The sequence below is a fragment of the Taeniopygia guttata genome, chromosome 15, assembly GCF_048771995.1.
Source record: "Taeniopygia guttata chromosome 15, bTaeGut7.mat, whole genome shotgun sequence".
Lineage (NCBI taxonomy): Eukaryota > Metazoa > Chordata > Aves > Passeriformes > Estrildidae > Taeniopygia > Taeniopygia guttata.
This window is the reverse complement of record NC_133040.1, coordinates 7202721-7222117: the sequence shown is the minus strand read 5'-3', so window position 1 is coordinate 7222117 and position 19397 is coordinate 7202721. Positions and strand designations below refer to the sequence as shown.

General features: G+C 45.6%; 1 protein-coding gene across 18 annotated transcripts in view; it reads left to right on the top strand.

Moving 5' to 3' along the window:
• The window catches only part of FBRSL1 (fibrosin like 1), a 499835-nt gene that overhangs the window by 470874 nt on the left and 9564 nt on the right, over positions 1-19397 (top strand). For 7 of the 18 annotated variants that reach the window (XM_030285797.4, XM_072936199.1, XM_041719477.2 and 4 more), the window contains 9 exons: positions 1810-2206; positions 3783-4036; positions 8230-8465; positions 10581-10631; positions 11546-11641; positions 15033-15104; positions 15667-15705; positions 16548-16619; positions 17863-17995. In XM_030285797.4, the coding sequence (XP_030141657.1) occupies positions 1810-2206; positions 3783-4036; positions 8230-8465; positions 10581-10631; positions 11546-11641; positions 15033-15104; positions 15667-15705; positions 16548-16619; positions 17863-17995 (1350 nt within the window). Of the gene's footprint in view, positions 1-1809; positions 2207-3782; positions 4037-7977; positions 8466-10580; positions 10632-11545; positions 11642-15032; positions 15105-15666; positions 15706-16547; positions 16620-17862; positions 17996-19397 lie in introns of all 18 variants that reach the window. The other 11 variants (XM_030285790.4, XM_030285793.4, XM_030285792.4 and 8 more) reach the window with 11 other exon arrangements.

Here is a 19397-nt window from a genome sequence, read left to right as displayed (position 1 = left end):
ATCTCCAGACATTGTGTCAAACCTGTAAAGATATATAAGGTGCTGGAAAGTGCAGTGTTGATAGTACTTGCTGCCAGCCAAAACACTGGTGCTTGGAAAGGCTTCTGTTCCTGTTACTTGTGGGTTTGAGGCCCCAGGACCTCGAGACATTTTCAGCTGATAAATATAGTTCATATGTTTCCATTTGTCCTCTTCTTGCATTCTGAATTTCTGCATATACAGTGATGAGCTGATTGATTGATGGCTGAGGGAAATGGTGCATTGGTGAGAGTGCAGGCAGAGCCAACAGCAGTGTGGGAAGCTGCCTTTTATCTCAAGGGAGGAGATGCCATCACCACGTGGGCATTTTGGGTACAGAACACGAGCTGGTGTGCTGCAGGCTCTGATTCATTGCTGTCCTCCTCCCATCTAATGCCAGCACGGTGGCACTCAGGCTGTGGAAGTGGCACTGGGGGCTCTGGCCTCGCATGGGCTGGTTCACAAACACTGGTCAGAGTGTCTGCACGGCCAGAATTAGCTCACAGGGTGTGCTGTGTGTTATTTCCACACCCTCCTACATCAGGAACTGGCTCGGTCCTTTGATGAGACGGGAGAATTTCAAAGGTGGAATTTGTTTGTGAGGGTGTTGGGAGCATGTTAATGAGTGTAGGTAGCATCTCCTGCGTGTCTGCAAGGCAGCGAAATGCCAACAGCCCCCGGCACGTGTTGGTGGGTAACAAAAGTGTGTCCCCTAAAAGTCAGAGGTGCTGTGTGTGCACAGTGGGATGTGTGCGTGTGAAACACACCAACAACCCTTTAGCCCATGAAGAGCTTTTCTTGTACTTGTGGGTATGTGTGCACTTAGGGATCCACAGATTATGGGGAAAAGGGAGTTACAGTGGGAGTTGAATTGCTTTCATGTTGGTCTTTTCAGTTGTCTTCAACCTTCTGGATACTGCTCGATCTGAAATATCTCTCCTTTCCTCCCTTTTTCCTTTCCAGCCTTTTAACTCTTTGGGATGCTGTTTAGCTTAATTATGAAAAATGGCAGGGTTTGGCACCACAGAAGGAGTAATTCTACATGAAATTCTCTCTGTAGGTGCATTTTGCAAGGTTGCAACATTCCTGATAGTTTCAGCATACAAGTGTTTGCAGTGTTTAGGGTGAGCAGAATTACACTTGGGTGCCCACTGAGCTTCTGTCAGTGGGCACCCAAATGTAGCATTCTGTGTTCTGTTCTTCCACACAAGTGTGTGGCCAGGGGACAGCGGCATCACAGCTTCTGTCTCATCCTTTGCTACAGAGATCCCAGGTACTCTCCATCCTAGAAGACAGGTAGGGTTATCATTAAGGATTGATGCTTGGCTCCTGGTGCATTGGAGCTGGAGTTGAGCCTAAATCCAATGTGGATTACCTTGAAAGGGCATTGAGAAAATGAAATCTCTTAATGATGAGGCCTGTGTTTCACGAACATGAACCTTACATTGAGCAGGAAATACTGTAGCAGTAACTTGAGACATGTTCACACTCCTATTGTGCATAACCTTGGGCCCCGAAGAAGTCACAAAGCTGTATGTTCTCTGTAGTATGCATTCATTAAGTGACAGCTAAGTCTCTTGCACACATGCTGAAAGTGCTGTGGACTGGCCGGTCAAGGACAGCGGAAGGACAGACTCAAACACACATCCATCTTGCAGCAGCGCTGCTCCCACGGCGCTCCCACGAGCTGAAACATGACTTGTTTTTTCCCAGGCATATGTTCTACCAAGCAGAGAAAGACAGGCAAACCTTTCAGCATGCGCTTTGTTCTTTTTCTTGTTGCTCCATAAGGTCCCACCTTGAATGACAAGCCAGAAGCGAAAGCAGCCAATGTCCCAAAGGTGTCTGGGCTAGAGCGGAGCCGGGAGCTGAGCACCGACGTGCCCTTCGCCCTGCCCATCCCCAGCCCCCAGCCACTCGCTGCCGTCGTGACTTCGACTTCCTCAGCGCCCACGTCAAGTGCCAGAGCAAGCCCCCTGCTGAAGAAGGAGCCAGTGATTTCAGCACCAGCACCACCCAGGCTCACGCCTCAGCCGCAGCCCCGGCCGCAGTCGCAGCCTCAGCCTCGGCCGCAGTCGCAGCCTCAGTTAATCCCCGACCTCCGGAGCCAACCTCCCAGCCACATCCCTCCGCCTCTCAACTACCAAGTGCATCACCAGGTGGCCCACAACGGACTCAATAATATCAGGTACGGGGAAGGGATGCTCACCTCATCTTCAGCCTGCTGCAGGGCTAAAGCTGGTTTCCAATTGGTAGGAACTGCTGGGAGGCAAGGCGAGCGCTCACCTGGGGTGAGGTGGCCCGTGCTTTGAATATTGGATTTCATGGGCTGGCTCCAGGCTGGTTTTTCCAGCTGTGGTGGATCAGTGCATTTGAAACGTGATAAATGAGGGGGTGAATGCACACCTTCTGGAGAAAGGCACATGCTCCTTTCGGTCCAGCTTCAAGTAAAATTTTGCATGGTCTTGTCTGACCTGGCTAGTTCTTGACTTAGAAATTTAAGGTGGTTTGAGTTTGAGCAGCACTTTGTCCCATATTTAGAAATACTTCCATTGCTCATGGTTCTCAGTTTTTTTTGGCTTACCAGCATCAAAAGAGGGATATCTGTGTTGGACTGTGATCCTTGTGGGTCCCTTTCAGCTCAGTATATTCTGTGATCTGTATTGGAGAATGCTGTGTCCCTGGAGACCAGGGTTCCCATGTGGGCTGAAAAATCTGCTTCAATCTGACATGTTCAGATCTTGCAGGAGGCTTAGCTCTGCTGTTTAAATTGCCTCCATCCAGTAAGGAGGGTGGGTGAAAATGGTATGGATAAAATGTTTCTAGAGAAAAGAGTTTAGTCAGTCAACTGGAACCTGTATAGTCTTTTTGCTGGTACAGAAAACATGCCTTGCCTCCCAAGCAAGAGCTAGACTAGTTTAAACAAGATGAGAAAACTGATTTAAAGCATAATATTTGACAGCACAAAGGTCAGAATATGAATACAGAGAGCTGCCATTAATGTGTATTTCAATGTATCCTGCATACTTAAGCTCTGTTGTGGTTTTAGCTTGTAAATGCCACCCTAGTATAAATGCTGACTAATATTTCAAGCTATTCAAGATCTCTCTAAGGTTGAGCTTGCAACAGATACTCAGTATTGTGGGAATTACACAACTAATAACTGCAGTGGTAGTGTGTTTCAGCCCACAAAACTTAAGATCACTTGCAATGGGGTAAAAATAATAGAAGAAGATGTAAAATACAAATTACAATGAGAAAAATTATTAACATGGTGTGCATTTGCATGCTTGTGTGACGACAACTGCACAGCATATGTGCAGCAGATCCAGCAGGGTCCCAGTCACTCGTGCTGTGCAGCTCTGCACGCCCAGAGCGGCAGAAAAAGGAATTGGTGTCACTGTGTCCTCTGGTCACAAGGATCCACATGGACACTGCAAGATCATCAGAGGCTCCATAAAGGTGCAAAATCCAGCTGTCTCTGTGGCCCTCATCAGTATTTGCAGATATCTCTGAGGACTGTAGCACTGGAGGAGATGTCCCTCCAGAGAGCCCAAGGCCCGTTCTGCCCTGCTGGAGACATTCATTAAGATTCACTTAATATCTCCGCTGCCATTAAGACAAGCAAAAGCATAAGCCTGGGGAGATCAATGTTCCATAGTTGTGTTGTCTCTGGCAGTGTTTCTTGCACCGTTTCAGTCCTGCATTGTAACACACTCTTTGTCTGTCTGTCTCTCTCCCCTCCCTCCCGTCTCTCTCTGCAGCCGGAGCAGCAGTGCTAGCAGTGCAACGAGCATCAGCCTCCCGAAGCACCTGCCCCTGTCTCCCCAGATTCCACCACACCATTCCTCCGGCCCAGCTCTGCCCCTCTCCATCTCTAATCTTGCTACCTCGCACTTCTCTCTCAGATCGCAGACCCAGCACCAGCACCATCCGGCCATGTTCGCCACCCCACCCACGCTGCCACCTCCACCAGCGTTACCCACCAACAGCCTCGTGATACCAGGGCACCCTGCGGGTAGGTCCCTTCTTCTCCAGGGCTAATCGGCCGTGCATGCACTGGAGGGTGTGGAGAGATGGGCTGGCTGGTAGGCAGGTGAAATACCTTGACACAGACCCCTCAGTGTGTGCTGGAACTGTGACAGTGCTCGTGAAACAGGTAGGAGACCTTGACGTGCTTTACCAGATGAGAGACTGTAGACATATCACTTTCTGTAGGAAGTCTTCAAAACAAATGCTTCAAAAAAAAAAAGTCCTGTTTCAGGGCATGAGTTCTCCAGTGTGGCATTCCACGGTTATCAGACATTTTTTAGATTAACAGAGAAGTGATGTGCAGTTTGCTGTTCTCCCCTTCTCTCTCCCCTCTCCAAAGAAAGCTGCTGCTGTTAGAACTGATGAGAAAATACTGTTTCTGCAATTGTTCTAACCAAGCACTTGAATGTCACTGAATCCCCTGCCTGATCTTCAACCAGCAGCACATCCTGCTGGCAGAGCAGGATCCTCTGCCTGCAGCAGCACAACTGCTCTGTGCCCATGGCTCTGTGGCCTTTCAGTCTGAGACAGCTCAGCTGACAAGCTCTGCTGTTCTACTCTCACTATCTTTGCATCCTTTTAAGAAGTTTCCTTTGTTCACCCTGGCCCCCATTCTATTGTCAGTTCTGCCCTAAATGCCCTGTTTATACTTATCCATTAGCCTACAGCTGTCCCTGGAAGAGACCCTGGCAGCTGGAGACTTCCCACCAACTTTCACTTGCTGGGGCCTCCTTTTGATCTGGCATTTGAATCCACAACTAACTCAGCAGGGATTAAATAGGACAAGCATTTTGCAAAAAACACACTCTCTGTTTCCTATGAAGTCAGTTAAAGGAATAAGGAAATGACAGATTTGCTGTGGAAAAATCTGATGGTCTTCCATCTCCCTTTTTTGCTTCCAGGAACTAAATAATGTCTCATTATTTATTACTGCTTCTCTAAGTGAAAAAAAAAAGTACGAATTGGTCCAAAGTGAGCTCTGAGAATGATGATAGTGCTGTGAGTTCCCTGCCAGAGACAGGACCACATAGGCCAAAGCTGGCAGCTGTCACAAGCCCTGGCACCATCTAGAATTTCAACCACATGGCTGGGAAGATGTTGGCAGCGCTGTGGGAGACCCATTCATTGCTTCCCCTGTTTAAGGCGAAGGACTACTGTGATGGAGACTTTGAAAGCATAGCAAAAGGAAATAGCAGAGCGCTCACTAAAAGCATGATATTGCAGTCACTGAAAGCAAGTGTGTTTTCACCATTAACTTCAGGAGATGCAAGATCAAGTGACCTATTCACATTCAGCAGCTTGCCAGGAAACAGTAACAGTCTTGCTCTTACTAAAAGGATTTCTCCTGCAATTTAAGTAGGAGAAGCTGAAGTTAGTGGAGGGAAAGGTCTGGGTGTCTAACCCTGCAGACAGTGAAATGCCTCTTGTCTGCACTACATGAAATGCCTGTAAAATGGCACATCATAAAATCAATACAGAGCGCTACAGAGCCAGGAGCTTCTGTTGTCATTCACATAAAACTTCCTTAAAAGCAAACAATAATTGCTGAGCAGCCCTGAAGAGTGAGACAAGAATGCACTTCTGGTGGCATTTCTTCCTTTTGAAACGTAAAGCTAATACAATAACTTAGGAGCAACCCTCCTGAGCAACCCTCCTAACCCTCCTGGGCTTCTGCTGTCTGCTCAAGGGCTGCCCTGAGGTGGGATACACAGAGGAAACAGTGGTCTGTGTCTCTCCTCTCCTGAATGTGAGGGCACCATGAGCAGGAGTGACCTTTTTGTGCCATGCCCAGCTCATGTGTGCATGCAGGACAGTTTTGGCAGATCCCAAGGGCTGCTCAGCACCCTGCTTCTGGCTGTGTTATTGTGTGACTGGACCTGACATCACTGGCAAGTACAAGAACTCAGTTCTGATCCAGACATTGCTCAGAGCCCCTCACAGAGCTGGGCTATTCCTTTGCAATTCCATCCTTACTATGAAGCAGCCACTCCTCCAAGTGCCACTCAGCTTCTCCAAACATCTCCAGGCCTTTTCTTTTCCTGATGGAGGCCAAAGTTGTGGTAGAGGGCTATGGGCTGGAGCCAGCTGCAAATCTATCAGTCTGACTTCCAGTCTCTTAAAGAAATTGGATATCAGAGCACTTAAAACTGCCAGCTTGCTTTTATCTCTCCCTCCAGAAAAGTGGATTATCTTGATGCTAACAGAAGGATTCAGTTTCTTTAAGTCATGCCAGATTTAAAAGCGTAAACACACACACACACATGAAATCATGCTCATATTCTCTAAAGAGGTTAGTTTTTGGACCTAAGTGCTTTCAGCCTATAGTTTTTTTATTATTTGTTCAATCCAAGGAGAATTCATTATAGACTCTTTTGCTCCAGTGCTTTAGGCTTCAGTATCACAAATATATATGCTTCCTGCTTTTGTGTTAATTATTATATGGATTGTAGCAGTACACAGTACCTGCTCTTAGCAGTACATTTATTACTGAAAAGCAAATTAGACTTAGGCACCCAAAATTTGCTTTCAAGTGCAACTTTCAATTGTAGTCTTCTAAGTGGTAGTTGAGACCTTGAAGTTCCCCATCAGAGTGCCTGTTTTTAAAGATCTTAACCATGTCACTTCAGAAAGCAATTGATTTAGACATTTCTGATGTTACTGTAAAAATTTGAAGTAAAAGAAATCCCTGCAGAACATGAAATAAAACTTTAAAGTGCAGGTGTTCTTTTGCCCCTTTATATTCAGAGCTGTAGTTTAAAGGGGTTGTTAAAGTGAAAGAAGTGGCTTCATGTAAATTCAGAATCAAGTAGATCAGTCAGGACAGGGTTTGTGTCATCCACAGCTGGGGACACAGGCTGTTCTTCGCTTAAAAAATATATAACATGTTGGATGCTAATCCCTGTTTTAAATTCTAAAGCAAAGCCACAAATAGATTTAATTATATCAGCAGACATTTTGGAGAAGTGGACATTGGTCCTTATTGTCTTCAGTGACATTATTTCTAAAGCACAGGTGTCTTCCGCTGCCCTGAACCACATTCACATTCAATGCAAGTTGTTATTCCAGAGGAAGATGCTGAGAAGAGGCCACGTCATATGGTGGAACATTTTGTTTCAGTAGTCATTGCAACCTTGATGAGATCTTGAGGCACTTCAGTGTTTGTCCCCTCCCCACTGATTCCTCCTCTGTATTTTCTCAGAAGAGAAAAGCCTGGAGGCAACGACAAAAAACAAGAATTACAGCCTGTTACAAATTGAGGAAAGGACTGCTTGCTATTCAAGACCTCAAAAAAAAAAAAAACCCTACTGCAAAGAAGGCCTTGATTTATAGGATATGTGTTTCTGGTCACTGCATGCATGTCGTGGGGCTGACAAGTGGGGATGGCACAGGGACGGATGTCCAAGCAGGCAGTTTCCAGCCACCCAAACCCACGGTTCTCTCATTGCACTGCAGATCTTAGCAAAATTTTACCTGTGAAGTACCTGTATGTCAGAGCTTAACACACATCAATTCTGTGTGTGTGTGTGTGTGTGTGCCTCTGACTGTCACACACCCAGAGGATGAAGGTCAGTACTGCTCATTTTAAAGTGAGCTCTTGGCCTCCAGAACACTCCCCAGCACCTCACTGGTGTGGGAAGGTGCAGCTCCCGTGAGCCCAGAGGTGAGGCTGGACCCCAGAGGTGAGGCTGGATCTCTGGGGTTTGAGTCCAGAGGTGAGGCTGGCTCTCTGGGGCATGAGCCCGGAGGTGAGGCTGGCTCTCTGGGGTGTGAGCCCGGAGGTGAGGCTGGCTCTCTGGGGCATGCTCGCAGCCACAGCGGGTGCCTGCCGGGAGGCCAGCGGCGGGCGGGCGCGGGCGGGCGGGCGGCCGGGCAGCCCCGATGATGTTTTCTGCTGTGATGACTCATGGTGTTCTCTCTTGTCTTTAGATACCAGCCTGTTGATATCATTCAACCAACCAATCATGTATTGCCAGCCTCATTCGGGGATTCTGATTGGTACTTTGTCACAGGCATCTCTCTTACCTCCACCAATGAGTCCTCACGTAGAAAACCACCACAGCATGACCTGCAGAAACAGGGAATGCCAGGTGAATATTGACTCTTTCTCCTCCGTCTTTGTGGTACTCACAGGCCCACGGGCCTCTGTGTCTTTTTTTTTTCTCTCTCTCTCTCCTCTAGATCACGAACTGCTCAGGCAAGAGCTGAACAACCGGTTTTTGGTTCAGAGTTCGGACCGGGCCGCTGCCTCACTTGGCCCGGTGCCGCTGCTGAGAGCGGAGTTTCACCAGCACCAACACACGCATCAGCACCAACACACCCACCAGCACACATTCACTCCTTTTCCATCCAGCTTGCCCCAGACGCCGCTCATGCCGCCCTCTGCACCTCCCATGGTGCGTACCCCAGCCCAAAATGTGAGGATAAGTAGAGCATCTCTGGTCAAAAAGCCTAACCCGCTCTTGTCAAACAAAACCCAGCCCTCTTCATTTCAGCCAGGTGTGCTGTCCCTGCCCTTCCCACCTGGAGGCCAGCACTCCCAAAGGGACCCCTTTCTACCCAGAGCCCCCACACCAAGCCTCCTGGTCCCCCGTGCTGCTACCCATGAGCAGATACAGCACCCACGAGACAAGTCCAGAATCCCTTTGTTTTCCTTTTTGTGTGTCCTGCTGTGTATTTCGCTTCCCCATTTCCCAGAGCCAGCTACCTTGACACATGAAAAGATGACACCAACCAAGATGCCACAAGATGGGTGGCTTCCAGCCCCAAACACTGTCTCCACAACTGCTGGGTGCAGGGCAGACCGTGCTGGCTTACCCAGAGCTCTCACCACAGTGCAGCATTTCGTCTGATACCAGTTCTGTCCCTCTTCCTCCTAATACCCGATCTGTATTGATTTAGCCATTTTATTACTTGATTACATCAACAAGCACTAATCTGTGTGTGGCTGGTTCTGCTGGGAGAGATCCTCCTGGCCATGTAATAAGCATTTGGTCATTGAATTTGCTTGTAACACAATGGGACTTTGCTGCAGCTGTTACAAAATTGTTAGGGGTCTGCTACAAATGGATTTTGTCAGTACTTTAAAATGCACTCTCTCCCCATTTCTGGCAATTACTTTGTGAGATTGAAAGCACAAGATTGAGCTTTTTTCCTCCTCTCAGTTTCACACTGTGTCCAAAATGCAGAAACAACCCTGTTTAAGACTAGCAAAAGCAGCCTTTGGGAAGAACTACCGAAGACTCAAGGAGCATAGTGTTTCCCAGTTTTCTTTCCCACTGCTGGCTGTTCAATGACATTCTTGGGTTGTAATCTGCTTAGCAGCGAGACAATTAAAAGCAATATCATCCACTCAAAATCCAGCCCCAGGTGTTTGCTCAGCATACTTGTGTGTAAACACCTTCCCTTCTTTGCTTGGTCTGTGTAAAACAACCCTGGATCTTTTCAGAAGTCTCCTGTGTCATTTAAGAGCTGTGATATCCAAGCTTGTGAACAGCTCCCTCTCCCCCCACCCGTGCCCATTGATGTCAGCCCTCAGACCAAAAACAACTTGCAAGGCTCTTTTGTTATATTTCACTCACATCTTCTTATATTCCACTAGATCAGGTCTGCTAATCCTAACACCAGAGAAGAGTGTTGAAATTACAGCTGCATGTGTTTGGTAATTTACGGTATTTACACTGGAGGGGACATGGCTCCAGTAATAACTGTAATTAATGAAATTACAAATCTACTCTCCTGCACATAGAGGAGTGTGAAACAGCAGCTGACTTGCCAAATAAGCAGTTTTTCCTGGGGTCCTACAGCTCCCTTCCCTGCCTTCCTTCCCATTCCCTCCTCCCCAGCAGAATGTACATACTGTTCAGAAATGCAATGTGTGTGCTTTGGGTTTTCTTCCAAGATGGTACAGGACAAGCAGGGCACAGACTACACACATGGAGGTGTTAAAACCCCATGCTGGAATGGAAAAAGTTTACAGCCACCTTTTCTCTGGGGAGCTCTCCCTTTTACAGGGGAGGGGGAATATTTTGAGATTTGTGTATCTAAAGTAATTCAGCCCTTTCCCAAAGAATTTTGGTGCTTACAGGAACCCAGGAAACTGGGAATTGGAATTGGCTGCCCCACAGTAGATGCTGGGTCTAATTGAAAATGTTTCTTACCTACTAGTCTGTGATCTAGTTCAGTGATCCAGGGGCAAATCCCAGATGTGGACCTGGAGCTGAACTTCCCTGTGTTTCACCGTGCTGCAGTATCAGGACTGCTCTCTTCCCAGAGCAGGAACCTGTTCATGCAGTGCCTGAGACAGGGTTCTGCAGTGAGCCTTGGCAATGCCCAGCGTGGCCTGGGGGCTCCTCTCTGTTCTCCTTAAATCAGTCATGTCCCCAATGAGCGGGTGTGGAATAACCAGTCAGTTCTGCTCTGGTAAACGCTTACACATGGGCCATGATTATTTGTCTGTGTTGAAATCCTGATGTGTCTGCTACTGCCAAAACCAAACTCACCTGTTCCCTTTTTTTCTCTTTTCTTTCCAGTTTGACAAGTACGCTCCCAAATTAGACAACCCTTACTTTCGACATTCCAACGTGAGTGCTCGCCTTCCTCCTTGGTTTCTTTGTTAATGGTTCTGCTTGCTCTTCTTTTGCTTGTTTTCAATTGATGAGTAGTGTTTTGATCCATTCATTTCTAAAGCTCTTTTTTCTGTCTTGAATTTTATGTTTTTAAGGTACCAAGTTTTCTTTGGGCTTTTTTTTTTTTTTTTTTTTTTAATTCTCTGTCTCCTGCATTTTTGCTGCTGCGGCTCTGTATGGCTGTGCCTGGGATGGCAGGGAATGCGCAGGAATTGCTCAATCAGTGGTCACTGCAGTACCTTTGCAGCTGGTGCTTCTCCCAGTGCAGCAGCCCGGAGTGCATGGCTCTTTCACAAGGTTTTGCTCAGGTCACAGGAGTAAGTCAGACTGGTGGTTTCTTCCTGGTGCTCCCCACTGCTCCAAAGCACAAAAAACTACATGTTTTGGGACTTGCAAGACTGCTGTGTGTGCTCAGGAGAGGCCTAAGCAAAATTTCACCCAGCCTACACAACTACAAGGTGGTGTGCATGTTGCCTGTGGTTAGAGTGCAGCGCAGCATCTTGTGGTTCCTTTTGCTTTAAAAATTAAAGCAGGTCACATTTCAAAACAGGATCAATTTGTTTGCAACAGCAGAAAAATGCAAAGTTAATGGAAAGTGAACATAAACCCCAAATTATGCTCTGTGCTTCCTGCAATAGTCCACAATTTTTAAAGGCACATTCATTCAGCACTATCTCGAAAATTTGTCAGATGAGTGCATTTTTCAAGTTTTGGCTTTGCTCTTAAAAATTTTGAAAGCAAATTTATCGTGTATTTTCACTGTGGCACTTGTTTAGCACAGTACTATTTTTGTATGTGCCAGGCTTGGCACCTACCTCCATTATTGTTCAAGTCATCCTGTGACATAAGCATCTCTTTTTCTTTTGTAGTTCTTTCCAACCTATCCTCCAGCAATGCCTGGAATGCCACCCATGCTTCCACATTCAGGTCCCTTTGGGTCACTTCAGGGAGCATTTCAACCGAAGGTACAAACTTCTTCTTCTGAAGGCTTTGTTCTTTTTCTGGGAGAGAAATTGTGTTCAGAGTCTTGCCTCTGGTGATTTTGCAGCACATGATTTGAATAGCAGAAGTGCAGCACAGGGTTGGAAAGGATCACCCCGCAAAACTGTGAGCATCCTCTGCACAAAGCAGCCAACACTTTAGCAGAAATTCTCTCTTGGCACTGCAGATCCTTCCTTGGAAAGGATGTAGTGGTTCACTTGGGAGGTCTGCTGAAACTGGAGGAGAACATACAGTGAAGTGCATTATTTTGATTGAAATATTTGCAGTTCATAATAGACCAATGAGTCCCAAATCATTTTATACATTGGATGATCTGAGATTGCAAAAGATAAACTGTGTTTATTCCCAGAAAAAACAATGAGAATTTGACAGCACAAGTGTGGGAACAATAGGGAGAGACTGCTGGAAATGGGTAGAACAATCTGAAGGAGCTGAATTTTTATTCCCAGTTCCAACACTGTCTGACCTTGGGCAAGTTGCTTAAACCTTCTGTTCCTCAGCTTCCTCATCTGTAAAGTTATCTTGCAATGGGTTTTATAAGGGTTGATTAATGCCTGCAAGCTTCTTTGAGATAATGTATTTGAAAGGTGCACTGCAGCTGTAACATGTCATTACAAATAGCACTGACTGGCATTTGGAAATGTTGCCATCATAACCCCCATTTTTTTGGCAAATTCTGTGATGTGCACTGCTTTTTTTTTCCCTCCCAGAGATATTCTTTTTATTAACTATTTTTAAATGTACCAAAACTGTTAAATCTCTCCAAACAAGAAATAATGGATTGTATCTATATAGCATTTGTTTGAAAATGGAGCACAGTACTCCATTTGTAAGGTGACATGTTCAGCTTCCTTACATGCTGTGATTTTAGAGATTTCTTATCTTGAACTGCATTTCCATAGAACTCTGCTACTGTGTAATAAGGCTTGAGGGAGCAGCACTGCAGCCAGGCCATTCCTGTTTGCATTTGGAAGGTGATTTCCATATCCGCACCAGGCAGGTCTGAGGGATGTGCTTCCCTCAGCAGTCTCACTGATGTCAGTGGAAGTCAGTAATTAGCAACTGCTGTAAATAAGACCTTTTACAACTTTCCCCCTTAACTTAATGCTTTTAATGGAATCCAGATGATTTCCTCAGTGTCCATCAAATCCTTGACATTATTTTGTTTCAGGGATACATTACAAATAGCAGAGTCTGTAAAATGGCTTTGTTCAGAGGCAGTTTTGTATGTGGTAGCTGCAGGCCTACAGAAGGAGCAGTTCATGGAAGCAGAAGGAGCAAGAGGGACAGAACATGGCCATCCCTTGATGGAGTTTGTCTGCCATTGTTAATTGTTCTTACTCTTGCAAGGGATGGCAGGGAGTCCCTATAGACCCTGAGTAGCCAGGGTGTGAATTTGATTTTCCAAGAAAAGGAGCTTCAGGAATGTAGCAGCACATTAAATGTACTACTACACAGGAATGAGGTGAATTTGGACACGTTTTGCTCACGTGCAGCCAGGGCTGTTTTGCCAGAAGGCTCCTTCCTGTTCATGAGGAGCTGCTGCTGCACCAATGGCACATTCTTCTACTTTCCATCTTCACTGTAAAATAGCATTAGGCCAAGCAGAAGTTACATAGTGAGAAATAAAAAGTGAGCACAGACCCTTTACATTTTTAAGCAGCTCCTAGTGCTGTTATAACTACCTTTTAATTCATTTTAGATACATCCAACATTTGCTAGCTTGAGTTTAAGCAGTGAGAGGTCACACTCTGGTGCCATGGTTAATCACTGACATGATTTGATCTCTGCACAGTGCAGTATTTACATATAAACTAACATCTGAAAAAGAGAAGATAGGTTGAAAAATGGATCTGCTGCTTTGGCATGTTACTTTCCCCTTTCCCAGTGGAGGCAGAGCTGAACTGGCAAAGCCACTCCAGTCATCCCTACTGCATTGTTCTTCCATGGTCTCTCCCTCCCAAGCTGTTTGACTAAAGCCTGCATAATCACTACAGACCTGATGGTTTGGCTTTAGCACTCTGACTCCTGCACTTCTTGCTTTCCAAAGCAGAGATCTTGGGTTTGTTTTTCCCCTTCCCATGTCATTTGCCTACAGCAGTGTGTGTGAGTCCACTGCACATAAATCCAGGCTGACGGAAATTTCTCAGTGAGTTTCCCGAAGGCCATTTCTCACAAGCTAAGAACTTGAAAAGGTCAGAAGTATTCAGTTTACTTTGCTGGAGGAAGCATTCACGTCTTTCTCCAGGGGACGAAGGGACAGGATGACACCATACTATTAACATGTTGTGATCTTTAAGCTCCTGCCTCTATGAAAGCTGTAACTTATTTGCCACCTTATATCTACCTCAGCTGTCAGAGAGGCCCTGAGAGCTCTGATCTGCCTGGGGAGTGCATTGACTTACCTATACACACATACACACACGAGAATTCACTCTTTAATGAGTCTGGAAGTTACATAGCCTTAGACAAACTAAAACCTACCTTCCCTCCTACACCCAAGATTATACTCATGCCTTGTACTGTTTGAAATCTGCTATAATTTGACCTAAAACATGAGTGAAATAATCTCTTGGGGAATGAGGTTTAACCCCTCTGCACTCAGCTGTGCAGAGGCACCAGGTGCAGCTGCTCTGGGAGTGGGAGATGGATGAATGCCGGAGTGAGGAGATGAACGAGTTCTTGGGGATCATTAGGACAGGGCAACAGGTGGGATCCGGAGGAGGAGGAACAGGGATTCCTTCAATGAGGTGTTTAATTCTTGCTGGAAAATGATGGGGTAAACAATGCAAAGCTATAAAAGACCCACAGGCACCTTCTAAGGTTTCTCATTTTTGCCTTGTCGAAGCAAATAGATGGGCTGTTGCTGGTTCAGGCATTGTGTTACCTGGCCCCAGTCAGAGATGGGCCATGGTCCAGTGTGTGGAATATGGGACTGGGATGCTCAAGGATTCTGTTCCTGACCGCTGTGCTGGTCGCTGCCTAGAAAATGGAGAAAGTCAGGCCACCTCTCTTGTTCTCTCTCCCACCTCCTGCCTGTTTGTCTAAAGAATAAGCTTGGGGGGCAGGGGCTGTCTCTTCCCATGCACATGCACAGCACAACGGGGTGTGATCTCAGCAGCGCTTAGGGGTGCTGCTGGAACACTGTTACTGCTGCTCAATAATAATAAATGACATGGTGGTTAAATGCTGTTGGCTGTCAGTAAGAGATAACATTTAGCACTAATGTAGCAATATGCGTGTTCAAAGCACAGTGCAAACATGGACTAATTAATGCTGTTAACATCAGATAGAGATGTTAAACGTACCACTGGTGTGATACAGTATTATTCACGCTCTCTTCTTGTCTTTCAGACTTCAAACCCAATTGATGTAGCAGGTAGACCAGGCACAGTCCATCATACGCTGCTGCAGAAGACTCCAGGGGTAGGCAACAATATATAAACTTCCTTTCAGCTTATCTGGGTTTACAGTAAACACAGTGATTGCTGATGAAAAAAGGAGAGCAGGCTGGTGAGCAAATTGGCCTTCTGGGAACATGCAGTGAGGAGAGAGGTTGTGTCTTTTTCTGGTGAGGCAGCAATCTCTACCAGTCATGAATTCAAAGGGAGGTACTGGCTTCTTTCAAAAGTCAGAAGAAAATGGGGCAGGAAACCCCTTCAGTGTCTTTCCTCTAAGTATTGCTTGGAGAGTACTTTTATGTGCTCCATTTCAGAATAATTACGAGGTTCAGAAAAGCACTGGCACTGTTCAGTTGCTGGCATGAAGCTGCTTTGTTTATCATAAAATTCTGCTGAGTTTGGTTCAAGGAATGAAAGAGAAGTTTTAAGCCTTCTTTAAGCCTTTTAGGTTTCCCCTGTCACAGGGGACTTCTCTGGAACGTTGCTTTCTAAATGCTTTCATTTGTTCAGAGGAAGGAATTCCCCACCTTTCTGTATATTGGCTAGTTTTAGAAAGACTGATTGTTTTATTTCTGCTTTTTCCATAGGTGTCAGACCCTTATAGACCTCCAGTAAGAGTAAGTAAGGTTTGTGGGGAATTTTATATACATATTTATACACAGACACTTGGAATACTGTGCATGTGCTTTTGAAATCTAACATGTCCAGTAGAAAATCTCATGCTCATCCTTTACTTCAAGCAAAATGTCAGTTAGCTCTCTGCCACTTCTGATTAATAACATTTAGGTTGAATCCCAGCCTTATTTTGCATCCATTTATGTGCATTAATAGCTCACGGCATGAAATGAGGGTCACAGAAGTAAATGACTGTGAGCATGGGCAGACATTCACCAGTGAACAGATTCGTGGTGGCTAGGTCAGTGTGCTGATGTTCCACATAAATAGTGGAACAGTGAATACCATAGCTCAGCTGAAAATAGGGACTTGTTCAGCTGTGGCACTGCTCATCCTGGGGATTGTTTGTCCCTACCCTTTCCCTCCCCAAAAGCCAGTAGCCATAATAACCACGCATGACTTAGCCTGCAGTGCAGCAGGGGTGAATGAACAGGGCTCTTTTCAGAAACAGAACTCTCAACCATTAGCTGCTTTCTCTTAAGCATGGCATACTGTTCTTTGCTGCCATTCATTTCAATTTGGGAAGGGGGGAGTGCAAGTAGGAAAGAACAAGGCAGGATCTCAGATGTCCATGAGATGGGGAAGATATCCCACATTCTTCCTGTTTCCTTCTTAATTTAAACATCATCTGCTGCAGTACAGCAGAAAATGTTGATCACCCATTGTGCCGTTTTAGTAATCAGCCTTTCTCATTGCTTGGTTGCCTGGTTGACAGTAAGGGAAATGAAATGTTCTATCTGATGTAGATTGCTAACGTATAAATTAATCTAAATTCTTGTGCTTTCCACTGCAGAAACCCGGGAAGTGGTGTGCGGTTCATGTACAGATCGCCTGGCAGATCTACCATCACCAGCAAAAGATAAAGGTAATTCAGATGGTTTCTGGAACAAAGCCAAGTCTTTTAGCTTATAGATTGTATTTGAGTGAGTAATGGGCAGGAAGCAGTTACTGTGGTGATTCTCAAGCTTGCCTGTATCGATTAACTAATACTTACACTCCTTTAACATTTATTGTAGCAACTGTAAAGTTTATCTGAGGGCAAAGGAGCTGTGTGGAAGGGTGTACAGCCAGAAAGAGGAGAAGAAAGTGAGGGGCAGAGTAATTTCCCCCGGTCAATCTTTTTTTTTTTACAAAGCATGCACATTTAATGTCGCTTCCCTTCTGCATTAGTACCGCCTGTGGAGAAGGTAATGAAATGGCCAATGCAGTGAAGAACATTACAGCAGAGAGCAGCAGAGTAGATTGATAACATCAGTGTTAGAGGTTCTGTGGCTTCCTGTGCTGCTGTGATGGTGGGCAGAAGGAGGGGGTTTGACACTCAAGAGGTAACAGGATGTAGGTACCCTGGGGTGCTGTTGCAGGCTTTAGGCTCCCTATGGCAGGTAGAATAGCTGATAAAGGGACTCGTACAGATTTTATTTTTTCATAGCCCCTGCAGTCGTTTTTTTGTCCCGTTAATGAAGGCTATTCTGTGCTTAAGTAGGTGCCTCTGGAAGGGGTGTATGTCCATATACTTTTATAAGCAAATACATAATCTTTAAGCTATTCATAGGCTTCTATGACTAAGGTGCAGTTCTGGCCATGCTCACTTCTACAGGGCAAGGATAAAAACAGTCTCTGCAGGAGCCTCATAGCTTCCTTCATCCTTTGCCCCTTTCCTGCACACTGAGCTGTCCTGGCTGCAGGAAGGGCACACTATGGGCACATTTCTCTCAAACTGGAGAGGCAGAACAGACGAGCCCATCACCCAGCTCTCGAGGCTTCTGTCGGCAGCTTTGTGCCTGCAGAGTATTTTCTGTCAGGCTGAGAGCGCCGGCTGCTCCTGGGGTGCCGTGCACTCGGTGTGCCGTGTTCCTGCTGCAGCCTTTGCTGCAGGCTGTGCTGCAAGGCTGAGTGCTCCCTGCAGACCCTGGGCTGCCATGGGGCATGGGGCAGGCAGCTGAGAGGCTGTGGGGTGGGGTGGCCCTGCAGAGCGTGAGCGGGGACACTGCCGTCGCTCTCGCTAACGCTCCCTGGCAGGGCTAAGGAGGGATGAGCCTTAACTCCCTCTCTTGTTTCCCCATAAAAAAGGAAGTGTATAATGAGATTGGTTTAATATCATTTGACAGCAAATGCAGCTGGATCCCCACAAGCTAGAGATAGGTGGTAAACTTGACCTGTTCAGCAGACCTCCCGCCCCTGGAGTGTTTCCAGGCTTCCATTATCCACAAGATCTTGCCAGGCCTCTGTTTTCTACCACAGGTAAGGGAAGATCATTCCTTTTTGATTAAAAAAAAACCAAAAACATTCAGTGTATGTCCTGCATGACTTTACAGCTACATATGCCTCAAAAATAAAAGCAAGGTTGGTTCAAGAGGTGCAAGAGACACTGCTATGACCAGGGCTCTGCCACCACCTCCAGTGCAGGATCCTCTGCACATCACTGAGCTGCAGCAGTTGACCCACAGTCCTGTGTGTGCAGCTGGTTCTTATGTGCCTGATTAATAGGCCATAGAGTGATTTTTTAAAGGCAATTTTGACAAAACACTTGAAAATGTTTCCATTGCACAGGATTGGAAGTGGCCCCAGTCTTTTATATTTGCCATGTTAGTCTTCTCAGCTCCTCCACTCACCAAGTTTCTGTTTGTTTTCTGAAAACAAGGGTTTTTTTGTAAAAGGAAAACTTCAATAACAGCATTGAAAATATCACAGAAGATGTATTTGTCAAGTGTTTGTTTTTTAATAGAAAATTCCCGTACGTGTTACAAAGTTAAGCAAAGTCCAGGGCTTAAAATGATACATTGAATTTACAAAAAGCCCCAAAGAATTAAATACAGTTTACACTGATCAATTGTTTTCCAATCTGTTGGAGAACTAATTACAATTACACAATTACCAAAGGACAATAACCTTCACTGTGTTGTTCTCGATGTCTCTGACCATGGGAGACTGCAGCTCTCCCATTCTGGTCCAGGATGCCAGCGTGGATTCATGTGGGCATCTGTCTACCAAATGCTAAATGTTGCTTTTATTCACAAACTTAACTTTCTTCTCAACTTCTTCACATTTTCTCTCTGTGTTTGAGATGCCAGAGTCTGCATTCTGAATGAGCTGTATCAATTGATGAGATGTAATTTAGCTCTTTTATGTATGTATTTAATGGGCAAATAATGTCATTTTCTTCACTGATGTTACTCTGGTTTCATGATGCAATGGTGCACAATCACCTTAACTCAGTGCAGACATGGTCATATTCAGCCTTGGTTCAATCCTGTGGAAATTAATGACTTTAGAACTGTTTTGAACTCAGTCCCAAAAATGACAGAAAAGCAACAGATGACAATCAAGCTGAAATTTCTGTGAGAACTGAGTTTCAAATGCAGATGCCAAATAGCCTTCAGGAACTCCACCAGTGCTTCAGTCTCTTTCTGCTCTGTCTGTGGATGGAAGTTCTTAAGCATCAAATGCACCTTTCTGCCACATGTAATCAGTGCTGGTACTAGCTCTGCATTGTAGGGTTCTACCCTGAATTTTGGTCACTATAAAGGTGTTTTGATAGTACAAGGTCAAGATATTTATTGCATCTACTTGGATGCATAAGCACTGATTATTTACAAACCTCTGGCAGTTTTCCTGTGGCAGATGTTTCCTTATCACTGTCCTG